This window comes from Castor canadensis, chromosome 7 (genome assembly GCF_047511655.1).
Source record: "Castor canadensis chromosome 7, mCasCan1.hap1v2, whole genome shotgun sequence".
NCBI classification, from domain to species: Eukaryota; Metazoa; Chordata; class Mammalia; order Rodentia; family Castoridae; genus Castor; species Castor canadensis.
Window position 1 is genome coordinate 18,479,267 of NC_133392.1, and position 11,500 is coordinate 18,490,766.

An 11,500-nucleotide genomic window follows, 5' to 3' on the forward strand; every position below is an offset into this window, starting at 1 on the left:
GGCATGATGAACAATGATCTCTAATGAGGACCAGTTGTTCCAGAACACTGGCAAATCCAGATGTATTTCCATTATAAATCACAGTTATAGGAAATGTGGTACTTTTATAGTTTTAGAGACTTCTGTTTTAAATTAAGGTATTTTAAAAGACTTCAGCTGTATTAGAAAAAAAGTGCAAATCAAGCTCTGTGTTTGTCTTCCAGCTGCTAGCAAGTCCTGTGCCATTATGTCTACCCACATTGTGGCCTGCCTGCTCCTCTACAGACACAGGCAGGTATGTCTGCAATGTCGCCTGCAGTTCAGGATAGATTTGGCCTATTTCCTGCTAGTACTATGAAATAAACAGTGAAATAAGCTAAGTACTTTGTTCAAAAGTGTTTATAAGCCTGGTGAAACCTGGTACATTGTACACATGTATGGAAATGCCATAATGAAACCCACTATTTTGTACAATAAAAAAACTACATGAAAAAAGACTACTTAATATATGTACTAATACATTCGTTGATTCATATAATTAACATAATAAGGTATATTTAGTGACATACAGTACGTATTCTGAGAGCGAAAAGTTTCCAAGAGATCTGATTTGTATTTTAGAACTCTCTGTCTGCCTTGTCATAATAGGGTTGTCTAAGCTCTGTGATGGGAGAAACCATGTCTGTCTTGTTTACAGTCATGTTCTCAATAGGGCTAATACATAGGCACCAAATAAATATTTAAAATGAATGAAATCTTTGCCAAAACACGAGCACATTCTACTTTCTGAAGGCTTTTCTTTCCCTTTGTGATCTTACTGGCTCATGTCATGTGATGTGGCTAGAGTGTCCTCTGGCTTGTGTAATGCCATACATTCCAGGGGGACCAGCTTTTTAAGTGTTTTTTTTGACTTGCTGTGCATTGGTGGCTTGGCTCTATTCCTATAGGTGCCTGCAGCAGGCTGCAGGGAAGCTAACACAAGAAGATCCAGGGACTGCTGGCCTTGGCCTTTTGGAAAGTATCTTTTCTGCTGTTGTGAGACCATTTGTTCTTTCTCTTTAGGGAATCCATCTCTCTACATTGGTGGAAGACTTCTTTGTGATGAAGGAGGAAGTCCTGGCTCGTGATTTTGACCTGGGGTTCTCAGGAAATTCAGAAGATGTAGTCATGCATGCTATACAGCTGCTGGGAAATTGTGTCACAATCACACACACTAGCAGGAATGATGAATTTTTTATTACTCCCAGCACAACTGTTCCATCAGTCTTTGAACTCAATTTCTATAGCAACGGGGTACTTCATGTCTTTATCATGGAGGCCATCATAGGTAAGTCAGGCCCTGAACTATTTTCATGGAAAATACAAGGGCCTAACATATGTAATGCTGTCTACTTTGGTTCAGATGATAGCTCCTTGTCTGAGAAAGTGCACTGCTATGTTTTTAGTTTTTAAATGACAATGTAATCTGCTGCCGTATCTGTATTTATAGCAGGTAGTTACTGAGTTACTGTGTGCATTGCATTTTTGACTGTGGGGCTGAGATAAGGCATTTTGCTATCCTGGAGCTGAAAATGTAACTGAGATGACACATACACAGGGAAGAGAAGAGCGTGGAGGGTTTGTGTGGTTAAGAAAACACAGCAGAAGGACAGAAGAGGGGCTGAGCCCTTGCAAAGCCTTTGGTGATGTTGGGATTACATGGAATCCTAGCAATGGAGTCCCGTAAGGGTCTACTTAAAATTCTCCTTCAGATGCAGGCCATTATTTTTGATAGATTAACAGTCTCTTAAGGTAATCCAGATTATCAGAGTCAGTTGAAGTTTCCCTTGGAGGCCCAGTATTGGTGATGTCAATGCTGTTTTTATTTCCCTAGCCTGCAGCCTGTATGCTGTTCTGAATAAAAGGGGCTCAGGAGGGCCTGCCGGCACCCCTGGCAGCTTGATCAGCCAGGAGCAGCTGGTGCGGAAGGCGGCCAGCCTGTGCTATCTGCTCTCCAATGAAGGCACCATCTCTCTTGTGAGTGAGGGCTCTTCCACGTTACCTGTTCTCTTTCTTGAGCATTTGTATGGAGATGTAAACCCTTTGTTTTTTTCTTAGAAAACTTTTGGCCCATTATGACAGCTTTTTGTTCCACTCTTGGGTTTCAGTGACCACTAAACCAATACGGCATTTGCTATCTTGGTTTATGTTTGGCTCACTGCCCCGGCTTTGAGGCATGAAAGGGCAGAGTGCTCAAGGTTCTCAGTTGCTCATACCCAGTGCCACTGAGCAGTTACTGTGCAGGAGGCACCAGGTAGTCATTTGTCAATAACTGGCACACCCACCTGATGGAACCATAAATGATAAGAGTCAGAAACAGCCTTAGAAATCATTGCTTAAGCCCCTCTCAGCTTAAAAATGAGGAAACTGAGGCCCAGTATTACAAGTGTGCATTTACAGCATATCTTTACATTTTTAGGCATTTAAAATGAGGCACATATATTAAGTAGTAGATCTTTAACCCTTAAAACCATCACGTAGAATTCTTATTTGTACTCTAATTTTTTGTTCCCTGTAAAAGAATGTGGTTTGGGACATTTATGAGTACATGTGTTTCAAGTATCACCCTCCTCTACATCCTCTTTGTGTATGGTGGATTGGTGGTCCTACTGGGGAACTTGTTTTGCACGACCCTTCGGTGGCAGGCTGGGATGGCTTCTAAGATAGGCCTCATTCTTTCTATGGGCCTTTTTTCAGTTACTGGGACATCATGTTTCCTCATCCGCTATTGTAATGCTCTTTTGTAGAGAGATTGTATTAGGAAGGTAAGAATAGATGGTGGGATCCTGAGAAGACCACTTCACAGCACTTACGGCTTACTCCATGGGGCGGGGGAGGCATCAAACTCAGGAGTGCCCTCTGCAGAGGGTGTCCTGTTAGGTGCACTGCCAGTCAGCATCAGGTCTTTCCTTGGGCTTTATCCTTGACCATGCATTTGTCAAATGGACCTCAGAAATCATAAGACTTGTGCAGGGGAGTGGTTGAGGTGATAGAATGGAAGGGTTTGGAACCCCTTTGTACAGTGTTTTTTGTCTTTAAAAAAAAGTGTGGAACAATGACATTTATGTTTCAATGACTTTTCTTTTCAGCCCTGTCAGACTTTTTACCAAGTTTGCCATGAAACAGTAGGAAGGTTTATCCAGTATGGAATTCTTATAGTGGCAGAGGTAAGAGGAAGAGCCCTCCTTTATTTATCTTCTTGTCCTTCGTTTTAAAAAAGATCTCTTCTACCAATTATTTAAACCAATATATCCACCAATTTACTATGTAGTACTGTCCAGAGGAGAGAAGAGAAAAATAAGGATGGGAATAACAGATGTCTTTTAATATTTTAGTTCCTTTTGTGTAAATGGTATTGTCCAAACATATCTGGAGTTGATTCTGTGACTTCCAAAAGTAGCATTCTAAGATGAGATATTTTGCATATAAGTGTGCTTGTAGCTTGCACATTCAATTTTCTTTTCTTTGTGGTACTGGGGCTTGAACTCAGGCTTCACGCTTGTAAGGCAGGTGTTCCACCACTTGAATCATGCCTGCAGCCCTTTTTGCTCTGGTTACTTTGGAGACAAGTATTTCACTTTTTGCCCAGGCTGATCTGGACTGAGAGCCTCCTGTTTTAAACTTCCCACCATCACTGGATTGGCAGTGTGAACCACTATGCCCATCTTTTTTCCACTGAGATGGGGATTGCAGAGGCATTCTGCCTGAGCTAGCCTGGACCTGTGATCCTCCTGATGTCTTCATCCTGTGTAGCTTAGGATGACAGGCTCAAGCCACTGTGCCCATTATTGGTTGAGATAGAATCTTGCTGACATTTTGCCCAAGCTGGCCTTGAGTCACCACAGTCCTTCCACTCTCAGCCTCTTGAGTAGCTAGGATTATAGGTGTGAGCCACCAGTGCCTGACTTTTTTTTTTGAGATTTTTAGTAATGGTAGATTTAGTGTGGAGAGGAAGGTCTGGAAAGTAGGTATCAGTTTAGCTGTGAAAGTATTTTTATTTGGTCTATCTGTTAGCTCTTCCCCCAATTTCCTCCTCTTCTGTCTCCTGGGATTTGGGGTTTGGAAAGAGATGTGGATTGGCCCATGCAGAATGGCTCACAGAGAAGGGCCAGGAAGGGTCTGCAGAGAGAGCCCTTTGTCTGAGGTCTCGCTGGGTGGTAGTTTGTGGGCCTGTGCGTATGTATTTATTGTTGGCCGCCTCCTTGGCATAGCAAGATGACCAGGAAGATATCAGTCCTGGTCTTGCAGAGCAGCAGTGGGACAAGAAGCTTCCTCAACCTTTGAATTGGAGAAGTGATGAAGAAGATGAAGACAGTGATTTTGGTGAGGAGCAGCGGGATTGCTACCTGAAGGTACTTTGGTGGAGAATTCTGGGGTACATTAGAGTGATGAGTTGAGGTTTATGTTGTAACAAGATAACGTGGTTCTCTGGGGACTCATACCTATGTAAAGCACCCACTAACCAGTGCTGATACCTTCTACCTAGTAAAGATAGTTGAGCCATTCAGACCTTAAATTGTTCAGTTTGTGGAAAGGTAAACAAGAGTTGAAAAGTCAGGAAGAAGAGTGCTATAGATACCTTTCACCACTCTGTCATGGAATACACAGGCTCATGCCTGTTCATCCACACCTGCATCCACTCCTCATGAGGCAGTATTTTTCTTTCCAAATGACATTTAGGAATTCACTGTTTTTTCACTAGGGTCTTATTAGTTTCACAATTGGGCAGTGGTCTTGCTTCCACACTCCAGAGGGGCTTAAATGAACCTCTGTGTTTTGGGTAGGCATAGTGAAAGCCTCCCTGCCACAAAGCATACTTCACTGTGGCCATCATTCCCATGGTGCTGCACCAGTGAGGGAGGGAGAAAGCTGGAACTGGCAAGGGATGAGATGATGGTGGTCTTATCCTATGCACAGTTGATGTAGTATTATTGTTAGCTGCTTATCACGTGCCAGAGTAGCTGTGGAGCCCAGACTTCAAACTCTGGAGGGCCTAGCCTCAGAACCAGCTATTTTAGTGATGACAATGTCATAATCATGTCGGTCAATTATGAAAATTTCTTCTAGGTAGCTGCTCAGTGAGCACAAGTCTTAGATACTGTGTGAATGATTGCAATCCAGAGCACATGTTAAAAATCAGCTATTATTATTATTAATTATTATTATTATTATTATTATTATTATTATTTGTGGAGCTGGGGCTTGATCTCACGGCCTACATCTTGAGCCACTGCACCAGCCCTTTTTTGTGATGATTTTTTTTGAGAAAACCTTATTTGCCTGGGCTGGCTTTGAATCATGATCCTCCTGATCTCTGCCTCCTGAGTAGCTAGGATTACAGGTATGAGTCACTGGTGCCTGGCAAAAATCAGCTCTTATTTCTTAAAGAATTGTCTGCCCAAGAGCTGTAGGCTGCTCTCACACACTGCTAGTTTGCATGGCCGTCTTAGCAAGTTCCAGGTTCTCCTAAAGTCCTCGTCAGCTTGCTTCACTTCTCCTGTTCCTTTCCTGTGACTTCACCTCCTGCTCTGTGATCTCAGGTGAGCCAGTCCAAGGAGCACCAGCAGTTCATCACCTTCTTACAGAGGCTTCTTGGGCCCTTGCTGGAGGCCTACAGTTCTGCCGCCATCTTCATCCACAACTTCAGTGGTCCTGTTCCAGAACCTGAGTACCTGCAGAAACTGCATAAATTCCTAATAACCAGAACAGAAAGGAATATTGCAGTGTATGGTAAGTTAAGTCACTATTCCGACTTCTTTTAAAAATAACATTTTCTTTTATTGTTAAATAAATCTGTCAACTGTGGAGAAAAAAGAAAAATGCAAAATTATCTTGACCTCTAAATCCATAGGTGCTATCTTCTTTGGTATGTTATATAAATTAAACAATACAGTTATATACTCTTATGTCTGGCTTTTTTCACTTAACATTTGTGAGATTCATATACATTGTATATAGTTTTGTTTGTTCTTGCTGCTGTGTAGTGTTCCATTGTGTAAGTATTTACCACATTTTATTCATTCTGCTGTTGATGACTATTTTGGTTATTTGCAGCTTAAAGCTACTTTGCATTATGCTGCTCTGAACATGTTTGAATACATCTGTGGGGACTATTTGTGCTCATATTCATGGCATATGTGGAGGAATAGAATAAACTTTTAGAGCCAGTAAGGATCTGTAGATAATCTACTCCAGTTGCTTCGTGTTACAGATGAGGAAGCTATCCCAGGTCCTGTGGGAGACTTGGGTTTAGAATTCTTGTTTCCTGATCATTAGATGTGTGCTCTTTGGATCCACAGGTGTGAGAATTATTTTTGCATCACTGTGTAGTTTAAAAGCAGTTTTACTACTGCTTTTTTTGATTCTCACAAACCCCTTCTAGATGGATGCTTTGGCTGTTGCTCCTTGTTTCCTCTTTCTCTCTTCTCTTCTTCCTCCCTCTCTTTTGTCTCTTAAGAGATGACAAAGTAGGCTGAAAGAAGCAGCAAATTATTTAAGAGGGACTTCTCTGATTACCACTAGCAGAAATGGAGGCTGCCCCAGTCTGGGGACTTGTTGCCATCCTCTGCATAGCCTCCCACATTGGGGCTTATGGGTGCCGGACATTGACAGGGCCTTACTGTTTCTCTACAGCTGAGAGTGCCACATATTGTCTTGTGAAGAATGCTGTGAAAATGTTTAAAGATATTGGGGTAAGTGTCCAAAAGCATGCACTAACTTTTGTTTGCCTTAGATCCAGTCTATTTGTGGTGCCTTTGTGGTGGGTGTGGGAAGCAGAAGAGAAACAGTTTCTGCTGGGTTCATTGGAAAGGCATGGCTGGGAATGGAGTGGGGGAAGGGACATGCATATGGTGAGCCCCATCAGTATAGATTTGTTTGAATATCCCAGAGTTTTGCTGCTGTCACATTCATTCCCAAACTGTTTATGTGTGACAGGTATTGGTATGTTTCAAATGCCAGCACAAGTTTGGCTGTTAATTGTACCTTATGATTTTCTGTTATTTTCTTGTATTTTTACAAGTATGGCTAGAAGTACCCTCACGTATCCTTTACTTTCACCTATCTTGAAGAACATGAGCTTCACAGAGCTACAAGTGGCCTTTTGAAAGGACCTATTTAAAGTGGCTTTGTTCTAACAAATTTTGATGCTTAGTGCACTGTATGAAGTCTCCACAGCCTCCTGCCTCACACTCTTGCCTCTCCACATCCACTTACTTAGAGCAGCTTATGATTTTATGTCATTTTACTGCCTTTGGGGGTCTAGGACACAGGTTAAGGTTTGGTAACAAAAAAATGTCCTTTTTTTTTGCTTTTAATTCATTCTAAACTTCTTCTTCTTCAGGTTTTCAAAGAGACCAAGCAAAAGAAAGTATCTGTTTTAGAACTGAGCAGCACTTTTCTACCTCAATGCAACCGGCAAAAACTCCTAGAATACATTCTGAGTTTTGTGGTGCTGTAGGTAACTTGCAGCACCTTTGGTGAGTGAAGGGCTGGAGATGAGTCCCTCGAAGGCTCCAGCTCGAAGGCTCCAGCCCAACCTGAGAGTGGCAGGTGCTGTCGCATGGCCAGGCCTGCCTGCCCTGCCTTGAGGTGACCTCCTAGAAGACAAGTGCCTTTTGCCCTCATGGACCTGTGCTCTTCCCAACTCATAAGCAGCAGCCTAACATGACACTTGGGGGCCCTTGGCCTCCGTTTGCAACTCGTAATCAGTTTTACTAGATGAAGTCTCAATAAATTATTTTGGAGTTTATTAAAGATTCACATTTTAAGTACAACTTTTAAGTACTAATTACTGTGATGGATACAGAAATGTAGTTGCATTCCAGAACTGACTCTTGTATACATCATGCTGTCAGTAATTCACTGGTCTATTTTCTGATTAATGGTTAATACTTCCTTTAAAAATAATTGGGTCTTCCATTCATTCCTTTTCAGTCTTATCATCAATATTAGCTAAATTATACATGGGAGCCCCTTTCATCCCAAAGTGCTTTACAAGTGAATGGGCTGAGACACATCATACCTGGGTATTGCTGTGCTGCCCTTTGCAGTCAGTTTTAGAAAGTGTTCTAAGAGCTGCACAAGAACAGACAATATGAGTTTAGGCCAAGAATTGAGGCATCATGATCAAACTGCTAACATCACAGAGTAACTCTGGCTGGCAAAATTCAAGGCGTACTTGGCCAGAAAACTGGCACTGAACATTTTGCTCATATGATGAAGTGCCATTGAGTTTTAAGTGACCAGTAAGTATTCAGAAACTCACCCTGTTTTATCTCTGTATCCCTTCCCATTCCCGGGTGGAAGGTACAGTTGTTGTTTCTTAGGAATCCTCCAATCAAAAGCAACTGTACTAAGTTCATTAGCTCAGCAAATGGACTGTTAGTGTGTAGTGCCCTGATTAGACTGCTGACCTAGGGCTTTCGTGTGCTGTGCACAGATTGTACCCTGCACCCCAGTCTGGGTGAATAGTATATACTTTATTTGTGCCATCTACAACCTGTACATATGTGCAGTGACCCTGCTGAGTGGTAAATGGTTGGAGGTATTTGTGGATTTTTAGCTTTGAGAAAAAACCGTAGTTCTTCAGAAATTTGTATGTGTTATAATATGCCCAAAGCCCAATGTCCTAGAGAGGCAAATAGTTATGAAAAACTGTCTGTTTATAATGGGTAGGTACCTTTTTGTGAACAGGGAGTGTAATAGTTCAATGAGGTAACTATGGTGGTTTCTTAATTATCATGTAATGTTAAAATTTTTCTAACAATATACTGCCCCTTATCTCCATGGTAGTATGGAGTTAGAAAGTTTTCTGCCTAAATTCTTTGAAGTTAGTATAAAAGCATTGAAAATGAAGTTTATACTTTCTTGAGCTTGGATTTTAAACACTAGTCATATCTCATGAATGACAGGTGTGAGATGGGACAGGGTAGGGACACTGGTATTTTACATTGTTGGAAACTCATAGCAGTAACACTATTGCTGTTGTGATCCTCTCCACTCTGCTCCAATTCTGCATGTAAAATCTGTTTTCTTCTTTAATGTTGGCAGAGCACATGTGTCAGTCACTCAGTTGCAGCAGCTCCAGTGTGGAGGTATGGAGTGAGATGCTCACCTTTTAGCCTTCTATTTCACCAACTAGGGTAGGAGAACACTTCTCTTGAATGCACTTGGGGGATACCCAGGGAGTCTCTTTTATTCTCTTGGGTGTTCCTTATCTGGGAAATCAGACATTTTACTAGTAAGTCTCTCTCTCGCTCTCTCTCTGTCTCTCTCTGTGTGTTTCCCAATTCTCCAAAGTGTAAATGAAGAATCGCTCAAACTCTGTTAGTCGGCTGGAAAGTCAAGGTTGAGGCTGACTTCCCAGTGCATATGCTGCTCTGTTTGTCACTTCTGCAAAGAGCTGCTGCTTTGCCAGCCCAAGCAGAGAAACTGTGATTTCTCTTGCTCTATTTTCCCTTTTGGTTGTTTTGTTTTCAAAAAATTCAATCAAATGCTTTGAGGAATGCAGTTTGCTTGCTCTTTTGCCACTTAACTCACTGTGAGGATAAATATGCATGCTTTTTGTAATTAATTGGTGCTTTGAAACCTTTTTTAAAAAAGAAAAATCTCAACCAAAGTTATGCTTATCCAGACAAGCTGATCCTTAAGTTAATTTTAGCACAACTCATTCTTCAGTGCCTCATAAATGAAAAAAAAAAAAAAAGGCATGACAATAAGGCTTCCAGATAGCACTGTTTTGCTAATAGATATATTCTCATTGTTTTCAAACAGCAGATGGCTTCCTTGTAAGGTCAAACTAACTAGGTGCTTGTAAATAATTTATTACAGTTTACTCTTGCATTTCTGTAAAACTGAAATGCAGGCCCTTCAGGGGAAGACTGTGAGTCAAGTTAAAATACTAAAATTAAAAAAAAAAAATCACTAAGAAGCAATATGAAACTACACTCTGGCTTTTAAAATGACAGTGTCCCTAAGTAATTCAGAAGAGTGGAAGGAATTTTCACTCTTAAACTTCTAAGAAAAACAAAGGCAAAAATGAGTGGTAAGTGTGTAGAACATGGAGAAAGCATTACGTCTTTCTCAGATCTGTTAAGTCTCATGAAGTCATGAGGGTGAGTGGTGAATATATAGGCAGGATGACAATGAACAGAAACTCAGACTGTGGAGTTTCCATTTCCTGCAACCTGGAAGGAAAACATTTCCCATAGAGCTCCAAGTAACAGGAGGGCCCTGTGGGATGCATCGGTGTTGTATAGAGAATATTGCTTGCAAACTGAGATTGCACATAGAAACTTACAGTGTACTTTAGTGCAATAAGGGCTCAGCATCCAGTAGTGAAGAGCCTGTTTAATCCAGCATTTCCCCAACTATTTTGACCTCAGGATCTGTCCCCCTTTGGGACACCTCACTTCTGAACCTCTCACTTGTATCCCTTGGAAGACATTTTGGGCAACTCTTATGTTAGGTAGTGCTTTAAGGAGTCAAAATGGTAACACATAGATGACACTGAGGCAGAATTCACACACATTTTGTACCATCACATGGTGCATTGAATGGACATATACTTCCTCCCCTAGAAAGAATAAGCACAGAAAATTGCAATATAGGTGGCTACAGTGCTTTACTTTGATGGAAAGATTGGCCGTCAATGATCCTGGCTTTTTTGTACTAAAGTAGCAACATTAATACAATGATTGAAGGTAAATATAATTAAGGTTTTTATTCAGATCGAGAAGAAAACATTGTACAATTGAATGCAGATTTTTATCCATAGCTAGTTCTCATGTTTAGAAATGATAGAGAATCTACCATTGTGGTTTGTAAGACTTACTATGGAATATAAATCTGTTTTTTAAAACACTTTTAGGCGCTTGAGAGTCTGCCATCTGGCATTTTAATTTAATGCAAACTAATGATTGCTTCAAAAGAGATTCTTGATTTTATTTTTAAACAGCTAAAGGGCTAAATGTCTCGATGGAAGGTGTTAAAGTATTTGTCTGTTGTACAAAGAAATGTTAGATTGATGTAAAAAGAATTACTATAAAGTATGTAAAATAACTGCGTGATTCTGTGAGTAAGACTTACTTGGAAACAATCAATTTTTATGCCTGATAATGTGTTGTGAGAAGCACAGAAATGTAGTTTTGTTTTAATAAACCTAAAAAATGAGATTATTTTTGATGTGTTGGATTTTCTTTCTTTTTTCATTTTTATTAGAATATATTCAGGGGAACTCATTGTGCCAATTCCGAATAGACATTGGTTAGATCACCTCCACCCTCCCCTGATACCTCCACCCCACACTTAAAGCACTTGCAAGAGATTCCATTGTTCTATTTCGTATGTGTATATGAAGCCCATCAACTATATTCCCTCACCTTCATCTCCTTCATTCATCCTCCCCCCAACAGATGTCTTGGATTTTCTAGTTAATAGTTCTCCACATAATTCATTGTTCTTGTTTGACTTTACATAGAAC

At 40.8% G+C, this 11,500-nt stretch overlaps 1 protein-coding gene across 3 annotated transcripts in view; it reads left to right on the top strand.

The window, feature by feature from the left end:
- The window catches only part of Gpam (glycerol-3-phosphate acyltransferase, mitochondrial), a 57,726-nt gene extending 46,531 nt beyond the window's left edge, over nucleotides 1–11,195 (top strand). For all 3 annotated transcript variants that reach the window (XM_074078316.1, XM_074078317.1, XM_020185207.2), the window contains exons 14-21: nucleotides 204–274; nucleotides 1,042–1,306; nucleotides 1,853–1,995; nucleotides 3,108–3,185; nucleotides 4,230–4,370; nucleotides 5,559–5,748; nucleotides 6,652–6,710; nucleotides 7,361–11,195. In XM_074078316.1, coding sequence (XP_073934417.1) covers nucleotides 204–274; nucleotides 1,042–1,306; nucleotides 1,853–1,995; nucleotides 3,108–3,185; nucleotides 4,230–4,370; nucleotides 5,559–5,748; nucleotides 6,652–6,710; nucleotides 7,361–7,477 — 1,064 coding nt within the window. In that variant the 3' untranslated portion in view covers nucleotides 7,478–11,195. The remainder of the gene's footprint in view (nucleotides 1–203; nucleotides 275–1,041; nucleotides 1,307–1,852; nucleotides 1,996–3,107; nucleotides 3,186–4,229; nucleotides 4,371–5,558; nucleotides 5,749–6,651; nucleotides 6,711–7,360) is intronic.
- The last annotated feature ends 305 nt before the right edge of the window (nucleotides 11,196–11,500 follow it).